The sequence below is a fragment of the Tamandua tetradactyla genome, chromosome 9 (genome assembly GCF_023851605.1).
Source record: "Tamandua tetradactyla isolate mTamTet1 chromosome 9, mTamTet1.pri, whole genome shotgun sequence".
Taxonomy (NCBI): Eukaryota; Metazoa; Chordata; class Mammalia; order Pilosa; family Myrmecophagidae; genus Tamandua; species Tamandua tetradactyla.
This window is the reverse complement of record NC_135335.1, coordinates 40,336,587-40,354,996: the sequence shown is the minus strand read 5'-3', so window position 1 is coordinate 40,354,996 and position 18,410 is coordinate 40,336,587. Positions and strand designations below refer to the sequence as shown.

Here is an 18,410-nt window from a genome sequence, read left to right as displayed (position 1 = left end):
TTTTCCTGTTTCTAAGGCAACTCCGAGTCAAACGTGGAGTGTTCGACCACAGTAACCATATTAGTGTAGTAATCTCTATAGTTGTTTAAGTCTCATTTTATAGGTCCAAGGGCCACATGGAAAAAAATCCTCCAAAAATCTTTCTCCCACTATTTTGGTATTTGATTTCGACGTCTGGATCTTTACCATATGAGTCTTTAAAGGCATATTGCCCTATATTACTCACATTACCTTAGGTATATGAATTATTTCTTTCCTTAGATCACTGATTCTCAATGAGAAGTAAAAAGAAGAGAGATGGGATTAAAAGATGAAAAGGTACCTGACATGTCAGAACCATCTGGATGGTCTTTTCTAAATTACACGTGGTAGCTCACCCACCTTAACTGTAAGAATTACTGCCACTGGGAGCCAATATAACTGGTGGGGGTAGTTATATCTTTGAGGTGAGTTAGGAGGAGGTAAAAAGAATTAATAGCCAGTGAAAAATTGTAAATTTGTTGAGGATCAGATTTCACTAAAAAGTGAATTTTAGAATCAGAAACTTACGAGTTTCAGTCCTATTTATAACACTTACTTGAATTCCTTAATCTCAAATGCAAATAGAAATACCTTTCTGCCAATGTCTGGATACATTAAATGTATGTTAAGTGCTAATGGAATTTAGCACACAGTAAATGTTTAATAAATGTCCTTTAAGCCTTATTTTCCAGGTAGATATGAGTTCCTTTAGATCAGGGTTTCTCAATTTCAGCACTACTGACGTTTTAGTCCAGATAATTCTGTTGTGGGCACTGTCCTGTACATTGTAGCATGTTTAGCGGCATCTCTGACTTCTACCCATTGACATCAGTAGTGCTCTCTCCTCCCCAGCTGACACAGCCCAAAATATCTACCTCCATTGCTCAATGTCCCCACTCTCCCCTCCCACTAGGGAGAAGGAGGTGGCAAAATCACGTCCTCCCCAGAACCACTGTTTTAGATGACCTTTAGTCACCTTTTATTCCCTATCTTCAGCAAAGCGTCTGACACATTGCTCAGTAGATAATCAAATAGTTACTGAATGAAGTCACTTGCCTGGTTTCCTATCTTGTATCTCTCTTCTCCCTTGCAAATAGCTTTTGCTGCAATTAAAACCATGATTACTTCCAGTTTAATTTTTAACAGACTGTGCAATTTTTAGTGAAACAAGCAGTTTCATTTTAGCATAATTTCTGGCAATTCAGTGACGCAAATATCACACAAATGTCAAACCCTTTTTGATACTGTTTAACCAGTAAGTGAGCATCACATCAGATCCTTTGATAGATTCAGTGAGTGGTGACGCTTTTAGTTTCCTTAATTCTCATGATTTTTGGCAGATGAAATAACTATGACAAATTCTTATATAACTACCTGAAGCTCAAGAAACTCACAAAGAAAACAAATGGGCATGTAAGTGTGAAAACACTGAACTCTTAGCCATAAGGAAACTCCACATATTATTTAAAAATCTCAAAGCATCCCAAGATTAATGAAGACATTCTTTGGAAAGCAGGAGTCACAAATGTTATCCCCGGTATATTTAGAAATTTGCTCTCCTGATATTGTCATCATCTGCTGTTGTGTTATTTGAAAGCTGAGGTGTTTGGGTTTGGGTTTGGGTCGGGGAGATGGCTCTGAAATGCAAAAGAGAGACTTTAGGAATTCAGGAAGGAACAGAACTGGTGGCCATTTCACACACAGATAACAATTTCTGATCAACCTCTTCCAATGATTGTGGCTTGTATTCAACTATTGGGAGGATGCTATTTCGAGGACATTATTTTAAATTGACATAGTCTATTCATTTAAAAATCCATTTATTGCATACTTTTTGTTTAATAGTTCGTATTCAAACCTTAAAGATTTATTGACAAAAGAAAACATTAAAGATTCAATTTATTGACATGAAAAAAATACTATTAGTAATCGTTTTTAGGTACCATTTCAGAATATGCTCAATGTTTCAAAGTTGCTGTTTGTGACTTCTTTAAATTATAATATTATCCTATTCCAAATAATGTGTAAGACCCTATTGTAGCAAACTATTACATTAAACTGGGGCAATGACAATCATGTAACTATTGTAATAGGCATGCTTGTGTAGCTAACATATACCAAGAGTCTGAATTATGACATTCTACCTTTCCAAAAATAAAGAGGCTCTTGAAAAGTTAAGAGATCTTAACTCTTAAACAGTTACATGTGACAGATAGGTTGAAACCAATCCTTTTCTGAAGTTGATTTTTCCCAGGGAAGAGAAAGAGACATTCTCTTTCAGAATGTCTTAAGGACATTCTGAAATTTAAAAGCAAAGCAAACAAAACCCCTTTGCCCAACAATCGGTCCACTCTGAAAAAGTGGTCAGCATGTGGATGTGAATATGTTCAGAACCGGATGTTTAGAGGTAGGAGATAAATGACTGGGTAAAGGAGTAATGCTATTTAATAACTTTTTTTTCTGGGAAGGCAGCAAGGGATGCATATTTAGAGATTTAGAATCTAATATCTCCCCTTGGGCATTTATAAATATGAAATACATATGGCAACATACAGCGCCATATTCTAATTTCTACATTTGAAAACTCAGCAAAAGCCCAAACTAATTTCTATAACGCTTATTTCTTGGCTCAGTCTCGGCATTTTCAGCTGTTCTTGGCCGACGTGTCTGTCTTAGGCTTATCTCTGTGTCTTGAAGATCGCTTCTGAAAAGAGAAGAAGAGAAAATGTGTCCTAGAAAGTAATGATCATTATTCTATAGCAGTTTCTAGTTTACAAGTGCTTTTGCATGCCTATTTCATTTAAACTTCAAAACAGTCCTCTACAGACAAATATCTTATTATTGCTACTATTATTATCATGCCCACTTTATAAATCAGAAAACAGTAAATTAGCAAAGATCACAGATAGTAATAGAGCCAGCACTTGGACCCGGTTCTTCTGAATGGGGGGAGGGGGTGCTGGTTGCAGGCAGGGGGGAGGGTGAGGATCATTTCTCCTATCCCAACAACAAAAAGCCAGATAGTTTAACAAAATTATAACTTTTCTTGAGCCCGTCAGAGAACTAAGGTTGTCAGGTAACCAAGAAAACAAAATTGCAAAGGAAGATGAGTCTCTAAGGAGAGCTAGGACACACAAATTCTCTTACTTTGGAAGAGTACATGGGAGAAAGAGATGGAGGGCATACAAACAGGTAAAAAAAAATCAGCTAAATTCTTCAATATGGGAGAGTACTAAAGGCTCCTTACATAAGGAGAATCTGCACTCAATTGAAAGGTCTTTTCCTGAGTCTCCAGAAGGTGCTCATGAGAAAGACTGACCAGAGCAGGACCCTGTTTTGGTGGCACAGGTATAAAGGTTACTGGAGGTGCAGAGATCAAGCAGAAAGCCTTTTCTGCTTTTCAAGACCCTTCCCTCCTATGAAACAAAAATCTTAAGTTGCTGAGGGAAGGGTAGCAAACCTGCTTACCCACAAGGCTCAGACAAAGATCCATTGCTCTGGGGGAGAAGCAGAGATCCAATCAGTCAAGAAGAGAGGATTAGGAAATCACTCACAGTAACCCTGGTAAAGACTCATTTTTGTTGGGAAAAGTTAGAAATAGAAACCTCTACCTTTGAGGAGGTGCAGGAAATCATCCTGGTCTGATGTCATTATACTGATACCAAGTAATGGTTGTTTGGTCAAGGCAGTTCGACTACCACAGGCAAAAGGGGTAGGAGATCTGAGAAAGCGTAGGCACAGGGCCTGCAGCTGGATGAAAATAAAAGAAAACCCCTGTCTGCCTCCCACCATGAGCCTAGCACCAAGTAATAAGAAACAGCAGTAAATCCCTGAGGGAGAGGTAAGAACATGGAGAGAAGATATCCTTCTGTGGGATGCCTGAAAGGTAAATAGGAAGCAAAAATCAATGAGAAAAAATTCTCCAGCAATCCAGACCTCTCACTAAGCACAAGGGAAAAGTAGACAATTGCTAGAGGAACCTGACTCCTCTTATGCACTGAAGGAGATGTTAGTAAATAAGAAAACTCCGGTTTAGGTCACCTCCTGAACTGACTAGCACAACTCCTCACACTAATAGTTTGACAAAAAATTGTGCCCATTTCCATGCATAAATAGTATTTACTTTACTCCTTACAAACATATAAAATACTGTTTACCTGTGGTCCTTTACAATTTGTCTAGCATTCAATCAAAATATATAGTATACAAAGAAACAAGGAAAAACCCCTTTGTCAAGGGATAAAGCAACTAACTGATAGAGACCGAGATATTGAGACAATCAGATTGGGACTTTAAAATAACTATGATTAATAATATTTTAAAGCAGAAAAGGTAGATAAACATGTAATAGATGTGGAATTTCAGCAGATATGGAATTATAAGAAAGAGCCAAGTGAAATGCTAGAAAAAATGCTATCAGAGATGAAAAATTGCTTTGAGAGGCTCATGAGCAGAATATACAAAGTCAAGAAAGAACTCTGTGTCTTTGAAGATACGTCAATAAAAATCATCCAAATTGAAACACAAAGAGAAAAAGGAGTGGGGGGAAGTAGCCAAGAGCTGTGTGTAATTAATACATGTAATTAATAACAAATGTGTGTAACATGTATAATTAGAGTCCCATAATGAATGGAGAGAAAAAAACTGCAAAATAAAATATGTGAAGAGATAGAGCTATGGATTTCCTAAAAGTAATTAAAGACATCAAGTCAAGATTCAAGAAGGTTAGATAACTCCAAGCAGGTTAAATACCAAAAACAAACCAATAACAAACAAACAACACCTAAACATACATTCAAACTGCTGAAAATGAAAGACAGAAACCCTTCGAGGCAGGCAGAGGATAAAGAAATATTACATAGAAGGATAAAGGTAAGAATTGCAGTAGGCTTTTCTTCAGAAGCCATACAAGCCATAAGATGACAGAGTGACATCTTTAAAGTGCTAAGAGAAAAAAAAAAGATGTCAACCTAAAACTACATACTTAGAAAAATAAATTTCAAAAATGAAAGCTAAATAAAACTTTTTAGATAAACAAAAGCTGAGAGAATTTATTGCCATCAGATCTCAGTATTTTCCCTTATAAGGAAGGCTCATATTTATTTATCATAAATTTTTATGAAAAGGGATGTTTTATTATTATTCAAAGTATTCTTAAAAGAATAAAGTACATTGTTTTAGTTTCCTAGCTGCCAAAACCAATACCACATGCAATGGGTTGGCTTAAACAAAGGGAATTTAGTGGCTCACAGCTTTGAGGCTAGGAGAAGTTTAAAATCAAGGTGTTCTGGAACTGGCCGCCAGCAATCCCTGGTCCTCAGTTTTTCCATCACGTGGCAATGTACATTGTGGCCTCTCCTGGCTTCTCCCATCTCTTCCATCTTCTGGCTGCTCCCCGTGGCTTTCTCTTTCTCTCTCTCTCTCTGTGGCCCTTCCCAAAAGGCCTTCCCTAATAGGATTAAGACTCATCATGTATCAGTTGGGCCATACCCTAACTGAAGTAACTTCATCAAAAAGTTCACACCCACACTTAAGAACATGTTTTCTCTGGGGTACATATCACCAAACCACCACATGCAACATTTAATGACAACTCTGCCTTAACCTCTGCTTCTAGCTTGTACAGAGCCTCAAGGTCAGCCAGAGATGAGAACACAGGGCTTTCTCAGGTCTTGTCTGAGCATTTGTACAGCCCAGAACATGCACAGAGCCCAAAGCATTAGAGTGAGCTTTTAGATTCACAGGAATGTATCAGAGCTTTTCAAAGCCCCAGGGAAATCTCATTATCCAGCTTTTCTTTTTAAGCTTTTTGGTTAGCTTATTTGTTTGCCCCAACTGTTATCAAATACCTCATACAACTGCAAAGTTAACCAATTGCCTCTAATTGTTTTCAACAAACACTGTTATGGAAAAGGCTTTTCACACTGAGTGAGGCTTGAAATAAAGACAGCCTTGCAAGTGAAGACTTGCAAAAAACCATCAAGCAGGTCAAATCATTTCAGTTCTCTGGGAATGGGGCTTTAAAGCCACAATTCCATTCTGCCTCCTCTGTTGGATGCCAGACTAGATCGTGAGCTGTTGGCTACCAAGAGCACCACAGCTGGAAAAGGGGGGATGGGAATAGGGCAGGTTAAATCACCACAAAACTTACTGTTCTCATCAAGATTCAGCTGTTTTTCTTGAGTAAATGCTCCCCAAATTGTAGCAAGTCTTTGGCTCATTTTCAAAGTTCTGAAAAAGTTGATTCTGACTATTTTTTGCCAGTTTTCTTGTTGCTTTTATGGAGGAGAGAAGTTTTAAAGATCTTTAACTACATCAATTTTACAGACATCACTCTTCTTTTTCTTTTTTATACTTTTATTTATTCAGCTCTTAATTCATGTTATTAAAATCCCTAAAACTTTTACATTTCAAACTTATCTTAATAATTTATTGCCATTTATACTTGGCTTCTGGATTTTTAAAAAAATTTTAGTGGAATATTCCCCCTTATATTTAGCTTTTATTTTATTTCTTCTTTCTCTTACCTTATTTTTAATTACCCTTCAAAATTTTTAAGCAATGTTTTTCTCTTATGTTTTCCTTATTCTTTGATTTACCTTTATAATGTCTGGCAACAAACAAAGTTACAGTGGTAGAAAAACAGAAGAAGTCTATACTGTATGCAGGGGACTGGGATGGAAATTTTTGGCAAGCATCTCAGTGGTTCTTCCATTACAGTTCTCCAAAACACTTTACCCCCAAAGATGCATGAATCCCAACAGGATAACCCACATCATGATTATTTTTCTATGCAAAGGACACAACTGTGGCCGAGAACAACTGTTAGAGACAGAACAACAAGTGCTGGCCACTGTCTGCAGGAACCTGGGTACTAGGGGAGCTGAGCATCAGAGAAGCCTGGTACTAAATAAACTGCTTGTTCTATAAAATATGGCCCTGGGGAAGCCATGCCTGCTGCAGAAGTCTGGTGAGCGAGCACAACAGAACCAAGAGGCAAAATCCTTTCCTCTTTCAATGTCTCTCATGAGAGCTGGCAAAGGAAAACTCTTTAAAGGGTCCAGTTCAAAATTCACTGAGCAGGCAAAAAGAACGACTATGGAGCTGAGAGGCAATAAACTGATAAATGGCACAGGAGTCCTAAGTCTCCATGTAGGGAGTCCAGTTATATGCATGTAAGGAGATGCTAGAGAGACCAACAGAGAAGCCACATTAAGAGGAGGCTCCAAGACTACATGGACAGAGAAAGTCCAGACATCTCAGTTGAACAGAGTCCATATCTGATCCGCCAGCTAGATGCAGCCACATAAATGATCACCAGCAACACCAGCTGAAGAACTACTCAGCTGATCAGATGCATCCTGTCTTAGTCCTAGAGGTAGTAGGTTTTCCTCCAGTTTAGTCTGAGATTAGCTAAGTGGTTATGATATGGGCTATGTTCAACTGAGATGTCTGGACTTTCTCTGTCCATGTAGTCTTGGAGCCTCTACAGCATCCAAATAATAATAATGATAATAATAATAATAATAATGATAATAATAATATTAATAAGCTGAAGAGTCACCCCCAGAGAACCTCTTTTGTTGCTCAGATATGGCCTCTCTCCTAAGCCAACACAGCAAATGAACTAACTGCCCTCCCCCCTTCACCACACAGGACATGATTCCCAGGGGCATAAATCTCCCTGGCAACAGGAACAGAAATCCCAGGATGAGACCACACCTGCCATCAAGAGACTGAGAAAGCCTTCTTGACCAAAAGGGGGAAGAGAGAAACAAGACAAAATAAAGTTTCAGTGGCTGAGAGATCTCAAACAAAGTCAAGAGGTCATCCTAGAGGTTATTCTTACATATTATATAGATATCCCTTTTTAGTTTATGGCATATTGGAGTGGCAGAGGGAAGTACCTGAAACTGCTGACCTGTGTTCCAGTAGCCTTGATTTTTGAAGATGGTTGTAAAATGTATAGCTTTTTACAACATAACTATGTGATTGTGAAGAACCTTGTGCCTGATGCTCCCTTTATTTAGGGTATGGACAGATGAGTACAAAATATGGATAAAAAATAAATTTTATTTTTAATTTAAATTTAAATTTTAAAAAAATGAGGATAACAGAAAACTACCTAAGTCATTTTATGAAGCTAGTATCATTTTAATATCAAAACTGGGTAAAGGTGTTATAAGAAAGGAAAACTACAGGCCAATCTCCCTAATGAACATAGATACAAAAATTCTCAACAAATCAAATTCAACAACACATTAAAAGAATGGTACATCACAATCAAGTAGGGTTTATACCAGGAATGCAAGGATGGATCAAACAAGAAAATAAATTCCCTCAAGGCGGGGGGTTAGGACAAAGGTTAAAATAAATTAGGTAGACAGAAATACTAGTGGTCAATGAGAGAAAGGGGTAAAGGATATGGTATGTATGAGGTTTTTTCTTTTTATTTATTTTTTTTTGGAGTGTTGCATATGTTCTAAAAAATAATTATGATGATGAATACACAACTATGGGATGATATTGTGAGCCACTGACTGTCCACCATGTACAGAATGTTTGCTAAGATTTATCAATAAAAATAAATATATTTTAAAATAGTCTAGAGGCTCTATTTTCAAATGGCTCATTTACATGGTTGGTTAGTTGGTACTGACTGTTGGCTGGGAGCTCAGTTATAGGTGATGGCTGGGTCCCTTCATCTCCAATTGGCTTCTCCCTGTGCCTAGGTCAGGCTTCTCATAGCAGGACGGCTGAGTCATAAGAGGGAGGATTGCAAGAGAGAGTGTTCTGAGAGGACAAGCTCCAGGGCACAGATGCTTTCATAAGCTTCTCACATCACAACATGGCCAAGCCCAGAATTAATGTGGGACTCAAGGGTATGAATACTGGGAGGTGTGGTTCACAGGGGCCACCAAAGTAACCCTAAACCCAGGTATATTCAGTTGTAAAAATTCACTGAGCTGCACACCTAAGATGTGTCCACTTAATATATGTATTAAACTTAATTAAAAAACTACCAAAAGCCCAGAATGGGAACTAGAGCTAGTAGTTCTATTTAGCTTAATTTAATACCCAGATAAATCCCAGAGTAGTTGGGCAGATAATTAAAAAGTGTTGACAAAGTTCCTTGGGGCACAGGAGAAAAAATATAGAACTATTAAACTTTCCCACCTGGGAAACCGTGGATTCTCTCAAACACTAGGGACTGCCAAGTCAACAGGCCAAGCCCTTGATTTTGAGGCTTGCTGTTATGAAATTTATTTTTCTGTAGAGGAGAAGCTAGGCTTACCTATAAGTATGCCTAAGAGCTACTTCCAGAGAAACTCTTTTGTTGCTCACATGTGGCTTCTCTCTCTAAACCCAATTCTCCAAGTGAAATTATTCTTATCCCCCCTACCAGGGACATGAAGTCCAGGGGTGTGTCGCTCTGGCAATGAGGGACATGATTTCCAGGGACCAGCATGGCCCTGGTACCATGGGATCAACAATGTTTTCCTGACCAGAAGGGGAAAAAGAAATGTAACAAATAAGGTATCAGTGGCTAAGAGAACTCAAATGGAGTCAAGAGGCTATTCTGGAGGCTGCTCTTATGCAAGCTTCAGCTAGATATTGCTAATTGCCAAGGTTGACTAAACCCCAACATCATTCTTATTCACCCTAAAGAACACCCAGGGCTCCATCTGAGATCCTACAAAAGTTGCATGTACTAAGTTTACTTTCCAGAAAACTAAAACCTTCAGATGGTTCCTAGGCCAGATAAATCCTGAAACCCAGAGAAGGCAGTCTCTCCAAGAACATCAACTAATTCCATTTCCCTATACGATATTGTTGACACCCTTTTTCCACATGAAAAAAGAAATAAGTGAGAATGGGCATAACCTAAATATCCCTAAAGATTGGGAGAAGGATCAAAGGAGAAGGAGGAGTTATAATAGAGAAGTTAGGATTTAACTACTGAACAATTATATTAATATTTCATTTTAGTCTCCAGTGTCTTAAGGTAGTTAGAAGGAAAAATTTAAAATTGTGGAACTGTAACCCATGCCAAACTCTGAAATCTGTTTTATAATTAACTGTTAAAATGTACTTTGAAATTTACTGCTTTTTTGTATATATATTTCACAATTAAAGAGTGTTTTTAAAAAAAGGGCTACATAAAAGCCCCATATTACATTACATAAGGGTGGGGGGAGGGGAGGGCAATAATTGCTGCACACAGGATTGCTATAATATATAATTATGTGAAATCACTGTAAAATATTTAGTAGGCAGTCAATAAATGTTAGTTTCTTTCCCTTTGCCCTTATCTTCTGAAAATTACTATAATCAAATAGAAACAAACTTGTAAAATCGATATTGTTGGAAATTCAATGATACAGACAAAAGAAATAAAAGATTCCCTAACCACTAAAAGAAAAAAAAAGATACAAAAACAAGACAACTAAATAATTAATATTCCTCCATTAGAATATATGACAAGCTCTTAATGGCATACAAATGTCTTTTCATGGGGTTATGATGAAAAGCAAATTATCAATAGAGAAAATGGTTCTTTCCAGATTTTATAAGAATAACAGAGAAAATTATTTTCTAAAATTTTCTTTTTAAGGCACTATGAGGTCAAAAGTTTAAAAATTCGTAGGTGGCAATCCTTATCTAGTCACAGGTTCCTGAAACCATGTATGCTGTGTCACTAATTCCTAAAATCTACAAGTGAACAGATTTGGATCCATTAAAAACTGACTGATTGACACATTCATTCATTCTCACACTACATGCCACCCAGCCACTGTGGCAGCTGCCAAGGGTTCAAAGTCCAGAGACTTACTTTTTAGAAAGTCAATTGGATGCTAACTGCAGAAGCAAAGATGATATGATTCATGGAAGCAACTATGAGTAGGTCCACAAAGAGCTGTGGGCTTCAGTGGGGAATGAGTCAGCCAGGTAGGCTCGTGGAGAACATGGAGAACCCTAGGTGATGGCAAGTCCTTGAGGGGTGAGGGGAAGAACACTAAGTATTTTAGATATCTCTCACTGGTAGGCTGAACTGGTAATGACTAGAGGCAGAGAGACAGCATCAAGCTGAGAAGAGAAAAAAGGCCTCACTAACCAGTGGTTCAAAGCTGCTGGCTGATGAGAGATACTACAAGGGCAATCTATTATATAGAGTCACTCAAAGATGATCTCCAAAAACAGCATCAGCATTATCTTCGAGCTCATTAAAATGCAAATTAGGCTCCACCCCAAACCTAGTGAATCAGAAACTCTGTGTTTAAAGTCCACTAATCTGTTTTAACAAGCTCTCTAGATAATTTTGATGTATAGTTCAAAACCACTCATCTCTAGGCCATTGCAATTGACTACATATGAGAGGTAAAGAAGAAGTGTAAAATGATTCCTAGGTTTCTGGCTTGAATTGTGGGTAAGCTATAATACTACCATTCTCTGAGAGAGGAAATACTGGAGGAGGAACAGGTCTGGAGAGAAAGGATTTACAAACATTTCCCCCCATAGTACTTTGCTAAGGGAACCTCTAACTCATCTGTGGAATTAAGAAAATGTGTGGTAATTAGAATAGTATGTTCTAGGACTAATATTTCAAATATGCCACTTATGGTACCATAAAACATGCATATAAGCTAAAGATGGGTATTTGTAGAGCTGCCACATTTTGTTTAAAATAAAGCTGTGAGGTTTTTCCATATTCTAACTTTAAAGCTACATCACGGTATTATCTCACACAGGAGGAACTTTGGTTGTTTAAATTGTTCTATATTCAGATGAAATCAGGCAGCCTAGATTCTGAATGTGGCAGTGTCACTAACTAGCAATATACCAAGACCTAATCAATAGAACTTTCCTGAAGCCTAGTGTTCTCTAAAAAGTGAAGGAACTGGACTGAATGAGCTCTTACATGCCTCCCAGCTGTAACATTTATTATCTGTGAGGATCAAACAAGGGCATTTGTTTGCTAAGAGTTTTCTTATAATGATTTAAAAGAAGATCATTGTCAAGAAAGTCTTGAGCTCAAGAATTCAGAGTAAAATTGCTAGGGTTCATCTGAATTGGGTGGCCATGGAATTATATTGGGACAAATATGTCCTGTGGTATTGCCTGACACTACTTCTACTAGGGAGATTTCATACAAATGCCATATTCTTCAGCATTTTTCCTTTCCTCTTTACTTACCAGAATAGGTCCTCTCCAACATTCCTATTTTTCTAATTCATAAATGGAAAGACTGGAGGGGCTTGGCATTCATTCTTCTGTTCAGGATTGAGAGGAGCAAAACTACATTTATTCTGAACTAAGTAGATCTCATAACAGGGAATATCCAGGAAGGGATTAAAAGTTTTCTAAAAACTGAGCCAGTGTTTAAGCCCAAATTATTAACTGCTGATGGGAACAATTTATCTTTAGAGAAGCAAATGCTAAGAACCAGAGTTGTACTAGGATTCCATTTCTAAGCAAAAACACATAGATAAAAGTAGCAAATGGGAAATTTTTACCTTGATGTGTGTGGTTTTTACTTTCTTAAATCATACAGCACAAATATACTTTTGTTTGAAAATCAACTACAGAAAAATATAATTTCTCAAGTCAAAGCATATGCCTATTTCTTGATTATGAGTACTCACTTATGTGACGCTTCCCAGGCTTCCTCTTCTTCTAGAAGATCTCTTATGATGTCCGAACTAGAACTAAAAGGATATGTATATCAATATTACCAGACAATACAAAGACTTTACGGTTCCATTTTTATAAAATTTAAAAAAATGCAACTAGTGACAGAAAGGAGACTTGTAGACCAGTGGTTGCCTGCAGAGGGTGTGGGGACGAGGGGGGCAGCATGGGCACAGAGGGATTACAAAGTGGCATAAAGAAACTTCGAGGGTGATGGATAAGTGCATTATATTGAACATGGTTATGGTTTTATAGCTGTATTCATAAGTCAAAACTCATTAAACTGTGCACTTTAAATATGTGCAGTTTATTACACATCAATAGAATTTCAACACAGCTGTTAAAAAAAAAAAAGCAAAATAGCATTAATAATGAAAAACCACCAAACCACTAAAGCTTAAATAAATCCCCCCACATAAAACCTGGATTGTAACAGAATACAGTCATGAACCTTTTAAATTTCCTATGATAAAGATCAAACTATGTTTTAAAAACCTGCATTTTAATAATGAGAATCACTAGAGATACCAAGATCCCAAGTGGCTCTTACCCCTCTGTAACCAAAGTGAAATAAAATTTAATTTTAATTTTAATTAATTTGATCTGTGCTAATAATGAAATTCATGATAATGTAACCCAGTTAAAGATGTTTTGTACCTCTGACCTACTTCTGCAGGATAAAGAGGGTTAGAGAAAGCATGTTTATTTCTTTAAAAGAATTAACTATTTTAAGGCTTTTATTATCTTGTTCTTACCCAGATAAATTTCTACCACATAACTACATGTTTTTTAAAAGGATATGTACATCAATATTAAAACAGTTTTTCTTTAGACATCCAAGAAGTAGAATGTCACAGCCATTATGTGAATGACTTAGAAATTGCAAGCTATTACCTCCAAAGCTGAGAAGGCTGAAAAACAGGAAAATTCCATTCTCTCTCTCAGGTGAGAAATGACAGGTTGGAAATGTTACAGCCAATATTTCTAATGATACTCAAACAAAGAACAAAAGTTCAAAAACTATGAAGATTGAAAGTACTAATGAAGAACGAGAAGCAGAGTCCACCAGCCAGTGACCTTTGGAAACAAAGAAGGAAAATGCCTCCCAGAGAGCTTCATGAAATAGGAAGCCAAGAGAAGAAGCTAGCAGATGATGCCGTGTTTGCCATGTGCCCTTCCAGATGAGAGAGGAACCCTGACTGTGTTCACCATGTGCCTTTCCAGATGAGAGAGAAACTCTGACAGTTTGCCAAGTGCCCTCCCACTTGAGAGAGAAACCCTGAACTTCATCGGCCTTCTTCAGTCAAGGTATCTTTCCCTGGATGCCCTAGATTGGACACTTCTATAGACTTGCTTTAACTGGGACATTTTCTCAGCCTTAGAACAATGAACTAGCAACCCATTAAATTTCCTTTTTTAAAAGCCAAAAAAAAAAAGAAAGTACTAATGAAGAATTCTCAGCCACTTCTGACAAATCACTTTAAAACAATGTTTGCCTATGATGCCTGAACAATAAAAGGTCACAAAGGTCATTAAATACAATTCTATACCATATATCATGCTAAATGGATATCCCCCAAATTCAAAAGACCATAAAGGAGCTATATGCAAGGCTCACTTCGACTGTGATTCATACATGTAATGGCCTGTATGTGAAGATTCCAGTAGCACATTGTGTGGTGATTAAGTTCATGTGTCAATTTGGCTGGGTTTTGGCATCCACTTGTTTGGCCAAACAAACACTGGCCTGATTGTTACTGTGAGGACATTTCATGGACCTAAGTCATCAGTAAGTTGATTCCATTCCACAGTGGGAGAAGTCTCACCCAATCACTTGAAGGCTTCTAGTGATGATTTCATCAGTTAGAAGAGAGAATTTCCATCTCTGCTTCAGCCAGCCAGTTCTCATGGGAAATTCATTGAGGACCTTCATTGGAATGCCCAGCTTGTTGCCTTCCCCACAGAATTCGGGCTTGTGCATTCTCACAGTCACATAAGATAATTCTTATAAAAATATCATAAGATATACAGATATCGCCTTGTCGGTTGTGCTTCCCTAGAGAACCCTAATACACACTGCAAATACACTGAACCTCTAATATATCTAACACGATGGTTCCTAGTCATTTCAGGATAAGGATCCTAAGACGGTAACAGGAATACTTTAAGTATTTGTGGCTTGAGAAAAGACATGATAAAGAACTATTATAAATTAGTGCTTTTAATTCACATATTCATTATAGCAGCACATGCATAAATTTAAAAAATAGTACCTGTATTTGAGAGACACTTTAATTTCTCTACAGACAGTTCTTGATATGTACATGCTTTTGCAAAGTCATTGCAATAATTCCTTCATGCCCCTGGGATGGGAACCACTGCTCTAGCTTACCATGGTATCTAAGCATCTACTACTTCTTTACATCAGGAAATATTAAAGACAGCCTTTTGCCAATCCCCTCCTTTGCTCTGATTTTTAACTTTTTTATTGTATAGTATAACATATATACAAAGCAAAGAAACAAAAAAGCAATAGTTTTCAAAGCAGTTTTCAACGAGTAGCTACAGGACAGATCCCAAAGTTTGTCATGGGATACCATACTATCCTCTTAGATTCTTCCTTCTAGCTGCTCCAGAATATAAGAGGCTAGAAGGCTTAAATATTTTTTTTATCATCACAACTGACTTTTTCCTTCTTTTTTAGTGAAAAATAAAATATATACAAAAAAGCTATAAATTTCAAATCACAGCACCACAATTAGTTGTAGAACATATTTCAGAGTTTGACATGGGTTACAATTCCACAATTTTAGGTTTTTACTTCTAGCTGCTCTAAAATACTGGAGACTAAAGAGATATCAATTTAATGATTCAGCATTCATATTCATTTGTTAAATCCTACCTTCTCTATATAATTCCACCATCACCTTTGATCTTTCCATCCCCCTTTTTAGGGGTGTTTGGGCTATGTTCATTCTAAATTTTTCATAATGGAAGGATCTGTCACCAACATGGGGTAAGGAGATGGAACTATCTGATGTTCTGGAGAGACTGGGCTAGCTTTCAGGACTTATCTGGACCAGGGACCCATCTGCAGATTGTAGCTTTCTGGAAAGTTACTCTAGTGCATGGAACCCTTGTAGAATCTTATATATTGCCCTAGGTGTTCTTTAGGATTGGCTGGAATGGTCCTGGTTGGGGGTTGGCAGGTTACGATAGGTAGCAAGGTCTACCTGAAGTTTGCATAAGAGCAACCTCCAGAGCAGTCCCCCAACTCTATTTGAACTCTCTGCCACCGATACTTTATTAACTACACGTCTTTTCCCCTTTTTGGTCAGGATGGAATTGTTGATTGCACAGTGCCAGGTCTGGATTCATCCCTCCCTAGGAGTCATCTCCCAGGTCACCAGGGAGACTTTTATCCCTGGATGTCAGGTCCCACATACGCCCCCCCTTCCTGCTTCAACACAGGAAAGTTATAAAGCATCCCTACTATTCCAGCTAAGTAGGCAGGATGGCTAAGCCTGTCAGCAAACCAAATATAATGTGTGATCAATTTACCTTGGGGCATTCAAATCACCAGCACAAATCACTGATTTGTTAAAGGAAAATATTTGCAGTACGTTAAGAACACAAACCTAAGAGGTTTTTACTATGTTACCTCAGTGAAAACAGATGGCAGAGGAGGTTTACAAAAAACACATTTAAAAAGTTGCCTTGCAATCTCCTCTTCTGCAACTTCAATACCAATAGCCTGCAAGGCTGTACAGCTCCCCAGTTTCATCAGTTCTTAATACCTTTCCTTCTTCCCCAGTTCAGCTGCTACCTGAATGATAACCAAATCACTAACCTGAATGATAAAAGATTTGGGAGGTTTAATTTAGCTAAAATGAAGTTTTAGAATTATCTGCTATATTCATTGCTCCAATTCTGTGTTACCACTGAAAAACAGAGAGGTAGTATTAATACAACTAAAATATCAGACAAAACTGTTAATTTCTTTTTTTAAGTAATATACTTACTATATTGTATTCAAAAGCCACCTTCCTAAAATTAAATACACAGTTTCAAAATAAGATTTTACAAAGAGACTATTGGGACATAAGAGTCAGTGTTACTATAATTATCATGTTCAAGTCCCTTCCTTGTGGATAGAAGCAATTAATATTTTTGAAGTATTAGTCACTTTAATGTGCCCTAAATGTAAAAAAAATTCCTTTAATATACTTTCAGGACTCTAAAAGGAATATGTACAACATATTCACAGTAGAAAATAAATTAGTTACTCTGAAACACACAGGGTTAGAGTATATACAACTTACACAGCTGTTGCTTTGAAGTCTTAGATGAGGAACTTTTTAAAAGTACAATTTAGGTTCTCTACCATTTGGGTGTGGAACATTCTGGTAGTCCATGCTTTAAGAAGCTCAATGAATATAAGATCTGGTATATGAAAATTTCAGCTTCCCTATGGAATGGAGCTCAAATAGTGTTCTCTGATGTAATTGCCAGTACAAGCTAGAGTGTGATACCACTATATAGATTAAATACAGGTGAGAAAGGCTTGCAGGCAAAAAATAGGAATACTGAATTCTGTGGAATTCTCAATCTCTATTTAATAAGAATTTAGTAGGCATATTTAGTACACCAACATTTAATTTTTCATACCATTTAGGCTTCTTTTTTGGCTCAAATTTTCAGAAGCATAAACTAACTTCTTTTTTGTGCTGTGGCCTAGTTGGTCTACCAACAATAATTTACTCTATCATTCTCTGACCAAAAGTAGCACAACTCCTCTGAGCAAAGGAAAAAACCTGATATATTCCTTTTGAAATATCTTATTTCATTCTACTAGTGAAGATCTTGCCACCAACACTGAAAAGTAAGATGCCAAATACCTCTGGCAAAGTATGGCCAGTTACTCAGAGGGAAAAAAATCACAGATTTTAGAGTCAGATAAAGTTTGAATTTCAGTCCTATTTCTGTCACTTACTATGTGACTTTGGGCAAATTATTTAATCTTTCCATGTCTCAGTATACTCATCTGTAACGTCAGGATAATAACACATGTATTTCCTAGGGATATTCTCAAGATTAATAGATATAATATGCAAATGATGTTTAGTATAGAACTTGGGACATATTAGATGTTCAATAAATGTCAATTCCATTTTCATAAAACAGATTAGGTCTGAATCACCTAAATAATTGCCTCAGCCTTTGCCCTAGGAAACCTAATCACTATGTGCTCTATTTTAATCTTGATTTCCACTGTTTCTATGACACGAGGGTGCAAATTCATCAGAACTTATTTATCCAGCATGGCAGGTACGCAGGGTACTGCTGGGAAAGAAAAATGCAAACATCTGCTATAAAAGTCTTGCGGATTAAGGATTAGTTATAAGCAAATTTCTCTACTATCTAGTGGTTAATTTTTTCCCCTAATCTTTTCTCTTAATTGTGGCATTAATTTGAATATGGTTAAATAACTTCAACTTAAAAAAAAAAAACCTTAAGGACAGATCACTGGAAGACTGATGAAGGGCATACAATACCGACCAGACAACAGTACTTACATGCTGCCAGCTACCATGAATTCTTCCTATGTACCTTCCTTAATCCTTGATTTTAATAACCTTTTCTGTAGGATGAGCAATAGCTTATTTGCCAAATATTTTAGCAGTTGGCTGATCCTTATC

General features: G+C 37.1%; 1 protein-coding gene across 4 annotated transcripts in view; it reads right to left on the bottom strand.

Annotated features, from left to right (window-relative positions):
• Window positions 1-1,569: 1,569 nt before the first annotated feature.
• Window positions 1,570-18,410, bottom strand: part of RAD18 (RAD18 E3 ubiquitin protein ligase) — a 137,235-nt gene continuing 120,394 nt past the window's right edge. Inside the window, exons 12-15 of one of the 4 annotated variants that reach the window (XR_013157798.1) lie at window positions 12,666-12,728; window positions 6,173-6,296; window positions 5,272-5,470; window positions 2,616-2,725 (exon numbers count right to left, since the gene is read on the bottom strand). Coding sequence is in view for 1 of the 4 variants with exons in the window: in XM_077116677.1 (XP_076972792.1) it covers window positions 2,623-2,725; window positions 12,666-12,728 (166 nt within the window). In the remaining 3 variants the exon portion in view is untranslated. Of the gene's footprint in view, window positions 2,726-5,271; window positions 5,471-6,172; window positions 6,297-12,665; window positions 12,729-18,410 lie in introns of all 4 variants that reach the window. The other 3 variants (XR_013157799.1, XM_077116677.1, XR_013157800.1) reach the window with 3 other exon arrangements.